The 19,264-nt window shown below is 44.3% G+C and overlaps 1 protein-coding gene across 2 annotated transcripts; it reads left to right on the forward strand.

The window, feature by feature from the left end:
• The first annotated feature begins 577 nt into the window (after nt 1-577).
• On the forward strand, nt 578-18,987 carry ermp1 (endoplasmic reticulum metallopeptidase 1). Of its 2 annotated transcripts, none has more exons than XM_076757401.1 (15): nt 578-909; nt 3,554-3,858; nt 5,507-5,634; nt 5,831-5,936; nt 6,423-6,569; nt 6,700-6,792; nt 8,732-8,944; nt 9,171-9,391; nt 10,678-10,852; nt 11,043-11,233; nt 11,341-11,493; nt 11,986-12,188; nt 12,271-12,386; nt 12,872-13,035; nt 13,881-18,987. In XM_076757401.1, exons 1-15 carry the CDS (start codon nt 635-637, stop codon nt 14,055-14,057), a joined length of 2,667 nt encoding a protein of 888 aa, XP_076613516.1. In that variant the 5' UTR covers nt 578-634; the 3' UTR covers nt 14,058-18,987. The 2 variants fall into 2 exon arrangements, with proteins under 2 accessions (XP_076613516.1, XP_076613517.1); XM_076757402.1 differs by having other exon boundaries at nt 600-909; nt 11,341-11,487; nt 11,980-12,188; nt 13,881-14,192.
• Nucleotides 18,988-19,264: the final 277 nt, after the last annotated feature.

Here is a 19,264-nt window from a genome sequence, read left to right on the forward strand (position 1 = left end):
AAAGATTTGTTGTTGTTGAAAGGGGACGTAAAATAATTTTTTGCCTTGTCTAGCTGTTATTTTTGATATTTTAATTTTCACATTTTTGTTGCTGATACTTAAATATTTTTAAAACTTGTGAATGCAGGGCGTTTACTTTCAATGTGAGTGTTTCATTTCGTTGCTAAATCTACTTATCCATAATCTCAATACTGGTTATAATCTCACAAATGTAGGATTTTTTTTTTGCAGGGCTTTTCTGCTGGATTGCTTTGCTTTGGAGGTTCGTCGAGTTCATGTTAAAGGACTATTTCGCCATTTTGGGAAATTCATTTATTCGCTTTCGTGCAAAGAGTTAATGAGGAGATCATTAACAGTCTCAGGTCAAAGCGAATATGTCACTAAATGTTGAACTATTCTTTTAAAGCGTCCATAAAATCTTCCAATAGCTGCCGCCTAGTTATTGTTTTCCTACTTCCTGACAGGAGCTGTTTCAGCCACTGTGTTTATTCTCTCCTCCTGCTTCTCGTTTTTCACGCGCCTCGGCCGCCCGCCCTCTCAAACAAGTTTGTCCCTCAGCGCGATCCGTTGCTCGAGCAGAAAAAAAGCGACGCCTGAGAGCGACGCTTGCAGCTGATGTACCGCTGGCTCAAAAATGGAGAGCGACACCGCTGTCAGGAGAATAAAATCCTCCGGGACACAGAATTATGTAGCGCAAGATAACGACGGTTCCCGGGGCCGGTGCGGGAACAACGGCTACAACGGTGACCCGAAGAGGAAGCCCGAAGTGAGCCTGTACTTGCTGCGGGAAGGGCTGGCAGCCTCCCTGGTCTCTGTGTTTATTTTGGTGCTGTGGGGACTCGTTCATTTGTCGTTACAGCAGCTCGTCATTGGAAAGCCGACCGGCGAGTTCAACGCAGTGAGAGCGAGGTGAGTTTAGTCCAATACTGGGGAAAATACTCACCTCCATTAGCTTTAAATGTTAGCTAACGGTGTCGAAGTAGCAGAGCATTGGTTAACCTTTCCTCTAGTTTGACAACAGACCCGCCTAGAAACCACTACCGGCTGCTTCCTCCCCTCCACCTCCACCTTTACCTCCATCTCCACCTTTACCTCCGAGGCAGACAGGTGTGCTCACGGTGTGTTACGGCCAGAAGAGGCACAGCAGCCCCCCAGGACTGAGCTTTTAAACGAGGCAGTCTCCAACATGTTATCTTCCAATGAGTCAGAGATACAGAAACATTATGTCAGGCTCAAAAAGTAGACGCCATGACATGTAAGGTCACATAATGGATTTAAACATTAGGCAGGAAATACAGCATAAAAACACTGAAGCACAAATTAAAAGGACAGGAAGCAAGATTTTAAAAACAGTAAATACTAGATATTTTAGAAGGAAACTGATGCACAGAACTGGACAGTCAATCATTTCAATAATTTAATAAAAATAAAACTTTAAAGGCCCACTAAAGACAGTATAAACATTGCTGTTGTATCTCCATATAGTAAATTATTTAAGTTAATATCAACCAAAACATGTAAATATTTGTGGGCTGTTTCTGTTTTATCTGTTTCATGTTATTGTAATCTGAATATCTGCAGGTTGTGGGCCCCTTAATGACAGAAAACAAACAATATGATGGACATTTTTACTATTTTCTGACATTTTATGGACCAATTGATTAATCAGTTATTTAGAAAACATAATCACAATATCACTCAGTAATGGACATTGTCACTAGTTGCTGTCCTGCTCCAATTCTTGCAGCAGTACTCAGTTTAACTTGATTTAAAGTTGGTTTAGGGTCTCACAAATGGGGAGTAAAAGCTCCTTTTTCTGTTTCACATAACTGTCACTTGAAAGCCTTTTGGTTTTTCTGACTTTTTTGAGAAAATATGCAATTTTCAGTGTTAACCTATGATAGGACATTTTATTGAAAATGAATATCAGACTACTAATGGACAGATTAATTGATTATAAAATGCATCTTACTTGACCATAGAGAACTTAATACTTCCTGTTCATTCCCAGATAAAACAAGCTGCTGTGTTTCACGGTGCTGCAGCTCTTATCAGATTTTCAGGCCCTGTGAGAAGGAGAGACAGGGATTATGGTATTGAATCTGAGGTCTGCAGGGCTGCAGTTGAGCTCTTGAAACTGCTGGCAGATGGGATTTGCCATCATTTGGCTGGTCGCTCTATAAATGAGTCAGGCGTGCTGCATTTGAACTGATTAGGGCTCTGAGCTTCTTTGGTCACAATCATGGCTTTCACAAGTCCATGCCCGGCCAATCCAGATTTGAATTATGAGCCTGAGCATAAAGCGGTGCCTCCGAGGCTTCAACATGGAATGAAAGCCTCAGTTCAGACATCTTTAATAATATTTGGTATCACTCTGTTACTACAATAAAACTGCATGTGGAAAAAGCAAAGGAAAATCAAACGTTTGATATATTTAATCCATGCTTGTAGCAGCTGGGCCTCACCCCCACCACAGTTAGATAACAATGTTATTTTTTGGTGGCTGTGAGCATCAGCTAGCGCAGCAGCAGTCCTGCTGGTGTGGGCAGTGAAGCTGACATCGGCCCTTCTTGAACAGCTGCAGCAAACACCGGCAGCAGCAGCAGCAGCAGCAGCAGCGTTTGAACAAAAAAGATGAGGAAACGCATCTGCTTTTCCTTTTTCTGTGCCGTACGGGTTGCTTGGCTTCATTTCCTGTTTTCCATCTCCTCACGGAGTCTGTGCCGTGACAAGGAAGATGAGGTCAAAGTAATACAGAGACATGGTATACCGCAACCTGACCGAGTCGGCCCAAACTCAGCACTCGGATAACATAACAAAGATGGATTACACCCTGTTTGTTTTAAAAAATGAGTTCATTTGAAAATGGAAAATGAAGTTGAGCTCTGGTTTTATCTTTTGTTGGGTCATCTTTGTTACTGCAGAAACAGGGATGTCATTTGCTGACTTACACACTCCTCAACCCCAAGACCTCCACTCAGAGTTCATGAAGTCGCTCCACTCTCTTTAAAACGTTCAACTTTTGATGTTATTTATAAGACGGTAATGACAATTATTTGTTATTTTTGCTTGAAAAATGAATTCAATAATGAATATTTTAATGATAAATGATAATTATTTAAACTGTACCAGATGGATTTTCTGCCAGTCGCCCAATTGATTAATGGACCAGTCGTTTCAGCTCTAGCTGAAGGGATAAAAGCAGAAGTTTGTTCAGATATGTAATGAATGATTCTGACTTTTTGGAGCCACCAATCAAACCGTATGTTGTGGCATTGCTAACCTGTTTAAAACCTAATTTAAACTGATACTATTTGAGCAAAATATGGATATTTTTACAGTCATCACGACCACCCATTCATTGTGTGACATAAAGGAAAATGAGATTTGGTAAATTTTCAAGCACCAACTGTGTGTGAACTGCAGAAAATGTAATAAGAAATGCTTTGAAATTGTGAAGGATCACATCCGCTTGGTTCATTCTTCACAGTTGAACAGCACCACCATATTCTCTGTCTCTCTCTCTTCACTCTTCCCTCACCTCACAATCCAGACGGCACCTGGAGCAGATCACCAGCGTCGGCCCTCGGCCCGTGGGCAGCCAGGAGAACGAAGTCCTGACGGTGGGCTACCTGTTGAAGCAGATCGAGAACATCCGGGTTGACACCGCAGCGGGACCCCATCAGCTCACAGTGGACGTGCAGCGCCCCACCGGCTCCTTCTCCATTGACTTTCTCGGAGGCTTCACCAGCTTCTATGACCGCGTCACCAACATTGCTGTCAGGCTGGAGCCCAAAGGCGGGACGCAGCATTTCATGCTAGCCAACTGCCACTTCGACACAGTGGCCAACAGTCCAGGTTTGAAGACGTCTGTTTTTGTCCAAATACAGACAAACTAACAACCTTCCCAGAAGCCTCAGCTGTACTTTGCATTAGTGCTAATCAATTATTGTTACCATGCTAACACGCTAAGCTAATCTGCTGAATATGGTAAACATTATACCCACTAAATACCAACATGCTAGCATGCTGATGCTTTTAACATCTTTATCATATGACAACAAGAACTGCTAGCATGTCTGTGGACTCCATGTCACATCGTGTAGCTCTTTTCCTCGCAGTGTGTACAAGCCATACGTTTCCAGCATGCAAGGCCTCAGGTGTTTGAGACGACATAGACTCATTTGTGTCCCATGTTGTGCTCTGTAGTCTCGTGTACCACACTGTGTGAAATGTAGATAGCCATAGCAAACCAATCCAGAGAATTTGAATCCACAGTGCTTCCTGGAAAGTACTGCAGACGGGTCTTATTGTGCTTCAAACAGGAGGCTGCTTAGAGCTATCAGGGGATCGTATCCAGACAGCACAGTCATATCTGTACTGTACTGTACTGTACTGTAGCACATTGTGGTGCGTAGCCATTCTTTGTTTTGCATTAATTCAGGAATTTTCACAGTTTCACTCCACACCCTTCAGCCTCTCGGAGAGCCTTGTTTTCCCACTTCACACACGCACACACACAGCTTCACTGGCAAAAGGAAATTGATCTGAGAGGCGTGGACCAGGAAGATACAAATCCATTTTCATGTGCACCGCTTCCTGCCAAACCTTTGATTGCTTGGAATTCTAAACACTTGTTCATCCAAAAAGCAATCAGAAAATAAAGAGGTGGTGCATTGCCTTGCACATATTTTCATGCACGTAGGTTTATTGAATGCACGTGCAAGCTGTCAGGAGGGCAAACTGATAACTGAGTTCAAAGGGCTTATTTCATATGTGCTATACTTTTTTCCACTTTCAAGCTATTATGTGTGCAGGCGGACTATTCAGGCTTTGTTCTTGCCATCCTCTGAGCTCTCACATGGCTTTTTGGGACAAGGATTAACATGTAGCGGACACAAGTGGCAGTGACAGGAGCATGAATGGTACCCAGACAAAGAGCGAACCGGCTCCCACCCATACCTCATGAACACATTCAGTGCAGAAAGCCGGAGCACATGATGTCTTACTTTGGCTCTCAGAACTTTGGGCTTTTCCCTCTCATTCCTTCACATTCAGTCTCAGTAAAATTGTGTTCCTCACCACGAACATGGCTAATCATTCTGGGTCACATGCCCCGTTCATGTGGTCCTTTCTTCTTCCTCTCACCCCCTTTTCCTCTGTGCTCTCCATTGTACAAGCAGGGGGAACTGGGTTTTTACCAGCTTGCCGCATTCTTTGCATTTGCACACGGAGCCTACTCCCTTCATTCTCGCGTGTTTGTGAATTCGTGTTATTCTGAAGTACGTCACAGTTCAAATCTTGTGCATGTGTCCTAATGTCACACTGAGCCATTGCGTCAGGACTTTGGGTGATCTGGTGATCCTGGCAGTTGCTCGAGTCTGTGTGTAAATGCCAAGCCTCTGTTGCCTGATACAAATGTGAAAGGCAAGCAGGAGCTCGCATTCCCCAAACCGTGCAGCTTTTTAGTGTTTTTGACACACACACACTGGTCTCCTTGTCTCAGGTGCCAGTGACGATGCAGTGAGCTGTGCAGTGATGCTGGAAGTCCTCCACTCTCTGGCCAACCAGTCTACTCCTCTTCATCACGGAGTTATCTTCCTCTTTAATGGGGCGGAAGAAAATATCCTGCAGGTAAAATGAAGCGACAAGGACATATATTTTACACTTTGGATGTTAGAACTAGCCTGTCTTCACCACTTTGGATTGTCATTTCATTTAAAACGTCTCGTCTCTTTCTGCTTTCCTTATTTTCTCTCCTACATTCTTACTCTCTCTCTCTCACTAACTCTTTGTCTCTTTTTTTTTTTAAACTTCGTCTCTCTGTCAGGCCAGTCACGGCTTCATTACTCAGCATCCCTGGGCCAAGCAGGTGCGAGCCTTCATTAACTTGGAGGCTGCAGGTGTTGGGGGCAAGGAGGTTGTTTTCCAGACAGGTACTGTAACCATTTGGCAAAGCAGACAAGGAAACTTTATTTGTGTAACACATTTCATACACAAGGGCAGTAAAAGTGGGAATAAAAGATAAATCCTCCCATGTTAGCAGCACAATGAATGTAAAAACAATTACAATGAGGCCTGTTTAAAAGCTAAGAAGATAAGTTTTTATCTCTGACCTCAAATGGTCGGGCCTTGTCGGATCTCAGCTGGGAGGTTGTTCCAGGTCTGCGATGCATGATAACAAAATGTTGCTTCATTTGTGTTTGGCCAATTGTTCTGCTTTGTTTGTTGGCATGTTGACTTTATGCTTTTGTTTTGCATATATTTGCGTGTGCCGCCCACCATAACGTAAACGTTGCAGCCCTGGTCTCAAACCATTTCCACAGAATGATTATTCTATGTGGCAAAACCTTGGAAAGTGAGAAAACTGTACAATATATAAAATATTCTAGAAACCTTTTCTTCCTGTTGCTCCTCAAAAGGCCCAGAGAACCCGTGGCTGGTCCAGGCCTACGTTCATGCAGCCAAACACCCCTTTGCCTCTGTGGTCGGCCAGGAGGTCTTTCAGAGTGGCATCATCCCCTCTGACACTGACTTCCGCATCTACAGGGACTTTGGTAACATCCCAGGTAATGTTCACCAAGCCTCAGACTACAGCATTGAGCTTAGTCATGAGAGTCTGAGTCTTTAATGAGACAGTTTAATTTTGTGTCTTTTTAAAATCTCTTTCTGTCTGTGTATGTGTTTCATTTTTTACAGGCATTGATCTGGCGTTCATTGAAAACGGTTTCATCTACCATACCAAGTACGACACTGCTGACAGGATCCTGACGGACTCGATACAGAGAGCTGGTGTGTAAATAAGCATGCGTGCATCTACGCGTCCCTGCATGTGGACCGAAATGATTTTATTCTTGTTATTCCTTCATATTATTTATTTGAACATTCATTGTCTAAATTCGGAGCATGTTAGCTGGTTGGCGTGTCCGTGTGTCTCTCAAGGAGAACACAGTCACTGCAGCAGTAGACTGGTGGTTAAAAGCAGATGCCAACACCGTTTTTCTGTCACAGACACAAAGGCACGCTGTCCATTTGTGCTGTATCCCCCCGTTTCAGGCGGGTCAGCACTACGCTGATCTCATTATTTCCCTGAGAAGTAAGAAATGCATGCATACATAGCTGCCGCAGACATTATGTTGCACTTGCCCTCATTTACCTCGCGCGTCTGCGTTGCCGAATTATTTTGCTTTGCTTAGCAGAGAATCCAGTCAGTCAGCACTAAAAACCTGAGACGGTTGGCATCTTCCCCTCTCTCCCTCAGCAGCTACTGGACATCTCCCTCCTCTTCTTCTGTGTACAGTAACTGACCGTGAAAGGCATGAATTATTAGAGAGAGAAAGTGAGATTTCAGAGGGAGGTAGAAGGTATTTTTAGTCCGTAGAGAAGAACAGTTTTGTAAGGTGAAGAGTGATACAGCACAGATGCAGATGGTACAGATTCACCAGTAGCTCCGCTCTGTTGATGCCTGCGATGAGCAGCAGCATTTTGGCCTCTTTCAGATCTCTTACTTCACAGCTCTGCTTTCAGACTAAGTGGAGGAAAAGTGCAAGCCTGGCTTTGCTCTAATGTAGTGTTACTGTGCAATAAAATTACTAGATTTAATTTTTTTTTAAATTAATCTTATCATGATTTTTGCTTAGTCATTGTGAAATCCAGACAGCAAAGTTGTGGGTGAATCACAAAGCATAATCGCGTAGCTAAGCAGTGAACCCAGCACGAACAAGTGGATGTTGTACACTCAGTTGTTTACACTTTCAGGCCACAGCGAGCCTACCAGGCGGAAGAACAATGGCGCTTTGTCTTGTCTGTGTGTTTGTGTGTGTGTGTGTGTGTGTGTGCTCTGTTAACTGTGCAGGCATTCAGGCAGCAGTACACTGAGAAAAGAAACGTAGCCTCAGGCAGCAGTAACCACCATGGCGACCCCTTACTGATCCTTCACGTAGACACATTTCTCATCTACATTCAGCATCATGAGTGAAGCCAGTTTCGTAGAAAGTCCTCTACGTGTCCTATATATACTGGTGGTTGTGCAACTACGAGAGGCCGTCAGGTCATAAATCAGACACACATACACCACCGTACTCTTTGAGAAGCACCATAGCACACGCTGTAGTAGTGTAAGACAGAATAGTCGAGTTTAGGATTGAATAATTTTGTGTGTTGTGACATATCCTGTCATGGGGAAAGCTTTTGCATAACATGAGTTGTGTGTTTGAGAGAGCCGCAGTGCATGCAGGAAGGTACGAGTGTATAGTATGTTTAATTGTTTATGTGTTGTTCATGTGCGCACGGATTTTATTGCTGCAGAAAATACTGTCTGGATGGCTGTGCGGGAGTGACAAAGGCCACTACCTCAGCGTCATAGTTTGTCCCTTCTGGTCAGGAGGTTATACTGAGTCATCAGTAAACTCTGCTGGCTGTATATGAAGTGTCAGCTGTATAAAGGATGATCCTTTTTGTCACATGATAGTGAAGCTATCACTTTCACATTCAGTCACTTTAGCCATTTCCTTCCTCTGTAGCAAATTACACAAAAAGATTAAGCACAGCTATTAGTCCAAAGTTCGTTAATGAGTTCATACTGTCCTACCCGGTCCTGGTTGTAAGTTAAGATCTGCTTCTTCCCTCCGGCCGCCTTTTTACTCTATAGTGAAGAAATCAGTGCAGTCAAACGCAGCAGAGCTTTGTTGTGTCACATTTCAGCTTTGAACCGCTCACTTCCTGTTTTCAGGTGACAACATCCTTGCGGTCCTGAGGTACCTGGTCATGTCAGAGAAGCTGGCAGATTCCTCCGAGTATCGTCATGGCAACATGGTATTTTTTGACCTGCTCGGGGTGGTTGTGGTGGCTTACCCAGCCCGTGTTGGCACCATCCTCAACTACATGGTAGCAACAGCCACCTTCCTCTATCTGGCTAAGAAAGCCTCACTGCCAGGCAATGGAGGTGGGTCGCCATTTCCTTTGGTGGATGCATGTGATGTCATTTCCTATACTGGGTGTGTGTTTTCCTCTTTGTGGCTCCTTCAAGTGTGTTTCTTGCAAATGTAAACAAATGAACAATCCCAATTTGTCGGGCCAAATCCAAACAGTTCAACTCATTTAATTTTTCTGTAGAAGAGCTGGATGAGCTGTTCTTCTGTTAGCTCTCACCGCCCCCTCGTCTCTCTCAGGTGGCCGCTACGTCCGAGATCTGGCCTGTGCCACAGGTGTAGCGATCCTGAGCTGGTTCGTCACCTTGCTGTCAGTGCTGATTGTAGCTCTGCTCGTCACTCTGCTGGGCCGCTCCATGTTTTGGTACAACCACTTCTACGCCTCCATCTGCCTGTATGGAGCTGCTGCCACAGGCAAGATGATCCTCATTCACACGCTGGCCAAGAACTTGTACTTTGGAGTAAGTGGAGTTTTTATGCCAGGCTTCCTTTAAGGGTGTGCATTGTGGGAAATAACGTTTAACGTCTTTGGACAGGAAGTTAAAGGGCAGGCAGTGTGTGTAGGTGCAGAATTTGAGGTATAGTCTACAGTAAATGGTGATGTGCTTCAAAGGTGAGTGTTGAAATACTCTCTGTGAAGCTGAAAGAATGTTGACCAACTGGACTCAGATTAATATCTGAAAGTGTCCTCTGAACTTTTGCAGTCTTTCTTTCAGTTCTGTGTGATCAAATTCTTCCCAAACTCCACTTGTCATTTCGTTTTGCTTGATATGAAGATGAGGTCATTATATCCTAGATAATAATAACTTAATATCCCTTGATGACTGGCTGAGGTCACATTTAAAGGGGACTAAAGTGCAGAGAGGAGAAAGCAACAGTTCCCCTTCCTCCGCGCTGATCACAGACCAGCACTTCTTTGTGGGTCTTTGCATGTCTGTAAATAGTAAAGCCTATTCTTGCATGTGTTAGAGACTTTTTTGGTTCAGTCTATACATCTTAATGCAGCTAGTTTCAATGAAAGCCAACATTACATCTGAACCGTTGCCTACAAAAGTACAGTAAAAGATGATTGTAGCCCCACATCACTGCTGACCACAATCTGCTGTACAAAGGTCCCCGTAAGACACTGGGGATTTATTTGTGTGGCGGTGATGCGGGACTATATGCTGCTGTATAAATTTTTGCTGTGTGTGCGTGCGTGAAGGCTTTCTGTATAACAGCTGGTTGACAAATCATTCAACCAAAAGGCAGTGTGAGAAAGAAGCTGGGGCAGTGCCTCTCGCAAATAATATTACATATTGCATTGAGAAAAGATCTCGACGTTCATTTTAATCAAACAGCGCTGCTTTGTGTGCTCGTGGGATGTAGATGTACTTCGGACCGAACGCAAGCCTCTCAATCATCCTCCAGTAATGCATGTTAAATCAGATCAGTGACTTCTTCCTGCAGTGGCCGAGGTTCTTTCCAAACCATTTTCATTGGTTTTTTGTTCCTTTTTAGCTTACGGTCAAAGTTTCAGGATGCATCAGTGCCCATTGTTAAAAGTTCCTCTTGTGGAAACTGGGAAGTTCCGAGTCACATCATTGATTATTTGTTCCTGTTCAGAGTTTATTCACATCAGTCACGAGTTACAGACACTTTTATTTGCAGAGATGCGTGCAAAGATTTTGTAATTTTATCTGTGGTGTATGTTTAGTGTGTATAATGCATGCCTCTAATATTCCTTGTGTGTGTGTTTTCCATGCAGGGTGTGCGTTTGGTGGAGCTGGGGGACCTCTACTTCGACGTGAGCTTGCTGCTGTGGTGCTGCAGCCTGGTGTGGCTGACCCAGCAGGGCCTGTGTTCAGCCTACGTGCCCATGCTGATGGTGGCCTTCCCCCTGGCCACCAAACTACTGCTGGCCAAAGAATTTAAACATAGAGGTAAATACACAACCTCAGCTCAGCTTTATTTGCAGTGAATGTTTATATAGAGGCAAATTAAAGATACTTGACATTGGGAGTGTCAGCAGTTCAGCAGTTACATCAATGTTAGATGATCTTATGAAAAGTCCTCCTCGTGGGTCACGTTCAGTGTGACCTGACAAACACTGACCTCTCCATCTCTCTGCAGGAGCGTCGCTGAAGTACAGCATGCTCTACCTGTTGGGCCTGGCGTTGCCGTATGTCCACTTCATGTTCCTCATCTGGGTGGTGTTTGAGATTTTCACACCCATCATGGGTCGCAGCGGCACAGAGATTCCCCCTGAGGTGGTGTTGGCCTCCCTGGTTACCCTGGGAACCATCTTCCTCTCCTCCTTTTTTGTTAGTATTCCCACACTATGTGCCACCTCTCATAATTGTCATTTCAAAAAGACTGCAGTGTAGGTTGTTCCTCCGCTCCGGTGACATGTTATCTTTCTCTGTCTCAGCTGCACTTCATCTACTTGGTGCGGAGCACGAAGTGGATCCTGGCTGGTCTGGGCTCAGTCTTCATCGTCATGTTCCTGCTGATGTCCTGTGGCCTCCTCTTTCCTTATTCAGGCAGTCCAGACAGTCCACGGCCAAAACGAGTCTTCCTGCAGGTTCATAGTCACCACACACACACACACACACACACACACACACACACACACACACACAGATGCACACATGGAAGCACAAATATGTACACAGAAACATCCACTTTTATTCTAATTCTCACTAAGAAAATGATTTTTTTTCACTGAGCTGCCTTTATAAATCATTTGAAACTGATTGAAACACATCCTTGAAAATTCAACACTTTAAAAACAGCTGCTGCAGAATTACCTCGAATTTTTTGGGGTCAAATACTTTGGTTTGATTTTGGCCGTGAATCCTGCAGAGCAGCTCCTGCTTGCGTGATTATGGTCTGTTGTTGGGAGCAGGTGGAATACAAAAACTCCATATAACATTGTTTTTTATAACGGGACACGGCATGTTTTTGTGATTGGAAGAAAGTGACCACCTGCTCCAGATAAAGAGCAGAAAAAAATATGCCCTTAAAAGAAGCAAATGACTTCCTTTTGAAGAATGTTTTATCCACCCACCTGCAGCATACAACACGGACCTTCCACAATCTCCAGGGCCAGGTGGAGAGCCGCGACTCAGGTCTGTGGATCAACAGTTTTGACTACACGGGCATACAGCATGTCACTCCCCACATCCCTGAGATCAACGACAGCGTTCGCACCCACTGCCGTGAGGACCAGCCCTTCTGTGGCTACCCCTGGTTCCTGCCTGTGAAGTTCCTCAGCAAGTCAGTAGCAGCCTTATGGCTTTGTTTCCATTTGCTTAACATTGTTTTTAATTCGCTACATGTTATTGTGGTGCATTTGCAGGAAGAACTGGTACCTTCCTGCACCAGAAGTGTCCCCCAGCTCTCCATTGGAGTTCAGCCTGCTGTCCAAAGAGGAGACCAGCTGGGGGACGATCAAGATGACCTTCAGCGTGAAAGGTCAGGAGCACTTTGTGAGGCCAGACCAACACGCATCGCGATAGGCCATGTTTCTATGAGTTGTATGCAGAGATACAATAAAAAAAAAGACTTGCAACTTAGCTTTGATGTAACAACAATTGGAGACACTAGTTTGAGCAGCTGCTGTGAAGCTTTCAGTCATATCAGGTGATCTTCCTCAGCAGAAGGAATCTGCCCACTTATCATAAGAATGTAGACGTTCACGTTTGTGAGCACTGTAAGGTCATCTCAACTGTTACCTGTTGGATGAAACAAGGGAAAAAAAAACTCTGCAATTTGATGAGAACTGGGCAAACTCCATCTGCTGAGGAAGATCATGGGGTGTGCTCAAAACCTCCAGACCTGCTGCATTTGATTGCACATATTACACATTTAAAAGTATGAGATTTTACAGCTATTTGTTGTCAAGACTTATCATTATGCAGTATTCAGTTTTGGGTCCTGTCCCGTCCTGTCCCGTGCAGGTCCCAGCCACATGTCTCTGTACCTGATGCCTCACCAAGGAGCCAGCCTCTCCACCTGGTCCTTCGGTGACGGGACGCCGCAGTTCGACCTGAGCGGAGAGTATTTCATCTTCTATTCCCACGGACTCGACGCTCCCACATGGAACTTCTGGTTTGAAATCCAGGTACTATATGCAGCTGAAGTACACAGTGTGTACTTTTTGTACTCATTAACATTTCATATCTCTGCTCTGTTGTGCATTTCTTTCCCCCATGTGAATTATTCAGACTGCTTTCTGTTTACAGTGAGAGGAGGTGAGAGGAGGACCGTCACTCGTTAGTTTTGGTTTTGAAGAGAATTTGTGTTGGGGGTGGGGGGGTGGGGGGGGGAAGCCAGGCTAGCTGTTTAGTCCTGTTTGCAGTCTTTATGCTATGCTAAGCTAAGCTAGCTCTAAATTTATATGCAGTATGCAGACATGAGAGTGGTGTCAGTCTTCTCATTGAACTCTCTGCATGAAAGCTATTTCCCAACATGTTGAACTATCCCTTTAAGAGTGTTGCCCTCACCCACAATATTAAATAAATCATCAGGAACTGCTGCACCTTTGACAGCCTGAAATCCGTCTCAGGATCCAGACAGATGCAGCTGATTGTTTTTTTTTTTTTAACGTCATTCTTTTCATTCCTCACATTTCTACACTCTGCCAAGCATCACTCTCAGGGCCTCAGTCTGCGATCGTTTGCAGGAGATAAGCTCCCTCCAGGACACAGTTGGACTGTGTCATGTGAAAACCTTTAAACTTCAGTTTCGGAGATTCGATTTTTTTTTTTTTTTTTGATTCTATTAACCATTGCATGAGTTTAGAGCAACTCCATGACCTTTTAAAGACTCTTTTAAAGTCCTTTGTATAAGCTTAAACACATGCAGCACAATGAAGCTGAAGCTGAGGTGATTTTTCTTCAGGCCGGAGAGAGCTGCTGTCTGCTTCTCTCCTTCTCATGCCTTTCTTTCTCTCTCCTCCTCTGCCAGCCTCCCAGGGACCCCGACCCATCGGGCCCCGAGGGGATGATCTCCGTTGCCATCTCGTCTCACTATTTCTTCGGGCAAGACCAGAGGACTGCTCAGCTGGAGGAAATCCTCCGCAGGTTTCCCACGTGGGCTTTTCCTTCATCTTGGGTCAGCACCTACCACATGTACCGATACTGAGGACGCCACGCTGCACAGAGGCTGACGCCGAGAAGAGCCGAGGGCCGCAGGGGGCCCGCGAGACGGACGGAAGATTTCAAGGAACAATACTGAGGACCAGCCCTGCCGCCTTTTCACTCTGACACAAACACACACTCTAACACACGCTCACGCTCCCTCCCAGCCTGCCTGAGAGACCCCCATCACTGTGTCAGTAGGCTTAGTAGCTAACCGAGCAGGAAGAGACACGCTGAGACATGCCAGAGGCGAGCTGACCCGACAGCTTCCGGACCGACTAACTCACCGTCCGACGCACCGGCCGCCACAAGCCTTGTGCTCACTCCTGGGTTAGTGAAACGAAGGGGTTAAGATTTTTATTTATTTCATTTTATTTTGTACTCAATCTGTAGTGCCTTTGCTTTGACTCACTCCATCTCACTCTCTCTGGCTGTCTTCCTCCTGTTATCGTCTCTCATGCTAACACTCTTCCTGAATGAATAACGTCGCATGGCTACCTCCCCTGCTCTCTCTCTCTCTCTCTATCGGCAAACCACTCGAGTTGATGTGTCTCTGGCTTCCCCTGCAAAAACACCACCACTGTCAGGACTGCAGGTGTCGTAACATACCGTCTGTTTGAGGAGGGAGACAAAGACCTGCTCTTGTTTGACCTCTCCTCGGACTTTAACTGGAAGCTTTGACACTTTGAAAGTCGCTTTTCACCAACACGCACTGGTTTTTATTATGAGCTTCTGTATTGGCTGACAGTGAAATCGCTCATTACTATTCCTCACTAGCGCCACTGGTTTGCAGCAAGGCGTGCCCCTGCGTTTCAGCGAGGAATGCCAACGATCTGCTGTAATTGTCAGAATCTGGCGCGCAGATGCAGAAAACTGTGCCTGTTAAATGAAAACATCTGGCTAAAATCAAAATGTCAAGGTGTCCTTTGAAAGGAGTCGCCTTCCTGAAGGCAGCATCGAGGTTGTCTCTGAGGTCCTTAAGTTTTCGCCCTGATGTGCTCATGCGGTGGTGTACTTTAGATTTTGGGCTTGATGAGACCCGGGAAATGATGATCGTGGCAGTCTAAACTTCCTGTGATTCATTCCCTGAGCCTCGAGGACGACTGGGTGGAAAACCAGCAATGCAACTCCACACCAGCGTGGGTCAGCTCGGTCCATGTCTCATGTGGAAGTGTTGATTACTTACATTTGCTGTTACTGTAATTATATTTGTACTTGTTTTCAAACCTCTGCTCTGCGCTACGAGCCGTCTCCAGCAGCGCCAATGAACATCTTTTTGTAATGAAAGTAGAAAGTAGAGCAGTAGATTGATCAATTAGTTCCATGTCTGAAATCTGCTGGTTCCAGTTCCTCAAACACAAGGACTTGCTGCTTTCCTTTGTCATAAAGAACAGAAAAGGAAATGTCCTTAGGTTTTGGACTGTTTGTTGGACAAAACAGGACGCCCTGGGAGGGCATTTTTTATTACTTATTGACATTTTGTCCTGTAAACGATCAATCAAGAACATAATTGGAACGGTAATTAATTCTGAACACAAACATTAGTTGCTGCCCTTAAAGAAAATGATCCAGTAGCTGTACATGTCAGATGCAGATGCATTTTCAGATAATTGAACCACTAGAACGGCATCACAACAAAACAGGAAATTCATTTGAATCCACTTAAAAACCACTCCAGTGTGATTTTTTTTAGAAAATCAATCAAATATAGCAATATAACAACACAGAAAGGGTAAAGCTTTATTTATGGGTCTGTAATTTCTGAAAATATTTCCCGCAAAGAACTGTGCAGTTTGCTCGTAATCAGATGGAACACAGAGGCTGCGTTCAGTCGACTTCCATTAAGTCGCCAGCCGAGCACGCAGAAATATCAAATTAGTGTCCAGGCAAGCGTACGATTCAACAGATGTGGGGAATAGGTTCCCGATAACAAAACAATGAATATTTACCGAGCTATTCTTTACAGTAACTCCATATTTTCACTGCATTTGGTTGAAGTTAAACCACCAATAGTCTCTGCTGTAGACAGACAAGACTATGCTAAGGCTATGCTAAACGCGTCATCTCCCCAGGTCGTGTTGAAATGTGTCATTAAGCCTTTTGGTGCTGCTGCGGACAGCTTCTTCTGTCACCTGTACCGTCTGCTCATTTGTGGTGTGTGTTGCTGATATTTCACTCATCTTACGTCACAACCACAATCCAGTTAATGTGACCTGTTTTACACTTCCGCTTCACGTAGACCCCCGGAGAACAGCACGCGGCAGCCAGGGCCCTTTGCAGTACCGTTGAAATGTGTGGAGAGCAGCTCGCAGCCTCTCCTGGGAGAAACTCGCAGTGTTGCGCTCGGTCGATCACGTGAAAAGTGACCGAGACGCTTGTGCCAAGAAGTTCAAACCCTGGCTGGCCAATGGCAGCGTGGAGAGGGTGTGAATGTTGGATTGGCAGTATGTTTTATGTTTCTGACCGTGTATTCTCACCCCTTCAGTATCACCGCTACCTCCACAATGATCAAAGTCTGGTGATGACAGTTCTTGTGAAGACCGGTTTGGATGTTTCGTGTCTGTTTCCTGCTGTCAAAGTGGAGATTTAGCTGACGAGGCCTGTTTCCACAGTGTTTTGGTAGCTGAATCTCATAGCTGTGTCACGGACCGTCCCCTCCCTGCCTTCAGCCCCTCACTCTTGATGAAATCTGTTAGCTGTTTGACTCCTCCGACATGTAATTGCAGGTGGAATCAGGTTGTTGTAGACACCTGGGAGATGGTTTCTTTGCACGCGGGAGATCAGCTAAGCAGAACTCGCCTTTTGTCCACCCGGTGACGCGTCGTTGTGATCCGTGTCGTCTGGCTTCGGTCCCACTAAATAAATGCTGACATGAAGGAGGCCTTAACATTTTGCTTCCAAAGACACACAAAATGTTTACTGCTGTGGACACAAACATCTCAGTGGTCTTAAAGCCATCAGGTGCTGCACTGTACAGAGTTTTTATGTTGTCTGTTGGAAAGTTGAAACTTTAATGTATTACAGCCTTGAACTCGGCAGGTTGAAAGCAGATTGTCCGACAGCGCTCCGTTCGTTTATGCACCATCTAACCATGCAGTACCGCAGCTGTTCTGGAGCTTTGATTGTGTCACATGACCTTAGTTTGCTTCGTCGTCATTGAAATGTAGATGTTCAAATTTTTTGTCAAGGACTCGGCCAGCTGAGGAAGACCGTGTGATACAGTGGAAAGCTCCGGAACAGAGCTACTGAATCCCATCTATTAGACATCTGCTGTTATGAGTTTGACTCTGACTGTAAAGAAGAATTTAAATTTGATGGCTGGTGAAATTGTTGGTCAACGATGTAGTTATTTTACTTCTTATTAAGTGTTTTTTTTTGTTTTTTTTTCATCTTAAAGGACCATACCTGTGTTTTTTATAGCCACTTATAACAGATCATCTATACTTCCCATAACCCTGCTCTAACTTTTACAGCAGTGACAGCAGCCATACGATTCACATGGAGACCGACAGCTGACTGCCAGACAAATGAACAGAAAACAATCAGCTGTGATGTAAATGTGTTGAAACATGAGGGGGGAAAGCACCAGTATGGTCCTTTAATATATTTAATCCTTTCTTCCTCTGAAACAGATGCTGCTGTTTTTAACTCTGTGCTGCTCTGCAGCGGTTAACAATGGCGTCAACATGAAGCGCAGCAGAAACACAAACACTAACTGAGCAGGTGTGTCCTGCACCGTGACCCATCGCCTCTCTCGCTCTCTGACGTTTCAGCCTGCAGTCTGTCAGTAGGTCGTGGTTGATCTGTTAACAGCAGACTCTGATGTGTGTCTGGTTGACTCGGACGGAGCTCACCGTTAACCTGCTCTGACCAGCACAGCAGCACTTTGAAATCTGAACCACGAATGTGCTTTTGTTTCAAAAAATGACTTTTTACTTTTACCATGGGCAGCAAAAAAAAAAAAAAAGGTGACCTGGGCTTCTGAAAATGTCCTCTTATGTTTTTGTCCTGTTTTTGACTTCTAAAGATGAGAGCCTGCGAATAACAAGCTGGCACTGCGGCTGAAGTAAGCCATGTTTAACAAAAGAGAGACGCCCAGTTTGTTCAGCGGTGTGAAGGAGATCAGCTGTGTCTGTGGGAGAAAAAGCTTTATTAACAATGCAAATTAATATTTTTCTAAACGTCTGTTGTTTGTTGTTAGAGGCTGAAGGAAAGCTGGAAAAACCGGACGAGTTGTGTCGCCACCTAAAGCTCACACCGAGTGCTGCTAGACAACTTAACGTAGAAACAAACTCTTCTTAGGGTAAAGTGAATTTCAGTCACAGAATCTAATATATTCACGTGACTCAGCTCGGACTGAGAGACCAAGTGCTGCACAGTGTTTTCGTCGTTCAGTGTAAACTCACAGGTGGATGTAGCTTTATCTCCATCACATGTAACAGTCAAGGAAACTCTAACAATCATTCACCCAAATGTCCGTCTGAGTTTAACTGAGATCTATTTTGGGATACACGTGGAAATGTCTTAATGCCTGTTGTTGAAGGGTGTCTTTAATTTTTTTTTTTTTTTTTTTTTCCAAATGATTGTTTTGTAATGTTTTTTTGTCCAGCATCTTGACTTTTCACCTATGCCTAATTCTCTAACTGTTCAGTTTTTGATCTGAAAGTTAAATTAAGATTAGTTTTTTTGAAATAAGACTAATCATTTTGTTCTTTTTAGTGAATGATTTGACTGTAACAGTTACGTTTCTTCTTTGAACTGCTGTTAACCTTTTTTTTTTTTAAAATTGTTAAGTGATTGATATGACTGTTGCTATTGGGATTGATCTGGTTACAGGGTATCCATCGATTGAATGGACGGGATGATTTTACATTATGCAAAAAGCTTGAATTTAATTAGCACTTGTACAGCAATTAAAATGCTTATTACGTTAACTATGCTGCATCGTCCTTTTACAACACCTGCAAACAGCAGATTCTAATTAATGAGGAAAACTGACCATTTTTAAAAATAATTTATTGGTCTTTATGTACAAGGAAAAAAAATGAAGTAGAAAACCAAACATGAGTAGAAAAGGCAAATGTACAAGAGGTTATCTTTACACTGCATTGAGGATGTTTGCTGCTCCCGCCACAGAAATAAAACTTAAGTCAGGAAACAGGCAATACTTTTACAACTGTACACAGGAGGGAGGGAGCGCTGACGCAAATG

Source organism: Chaetodon auriga, chromosome 19 (assembly GCF_051107435.1).
Source record: "Chaetodon auriga isolate fChaAug3 chromosome 19, fChaAug3.hap1, whole genome shotgun sequence".
In the NCBI taxonomy this organism is placed as follows: Eukaryota; Metazoa; Chordata; class Actinopteri; order Chaetodontiformes; family Chaetodontidae; genus Chaetodon; species Chaetodon auriga.

Coding starts and splice junctions, on each gene's coding strand:
- ermp1 (XM_076757401.1), top strand. CDS start 635: ATGGAGAGCGACACCGCTGTCAGGAGAATAAAATCCTCCGGGACACAG. Junction 12,189..12,270: donor CCTGTGAAGTTCCTCAGCAA/GTCAGTAGCAGC, acceptor GTGCATTTGCAG/GAAGAACTGGTACCTTCCTG. Junction 13,036..13,880: donor ACTTCTGGTTTGAAATCCAG/GTACTATATGCA, acceptor CTCCTCTGCCAG/CCTCCCAGGGACCCCGACCC.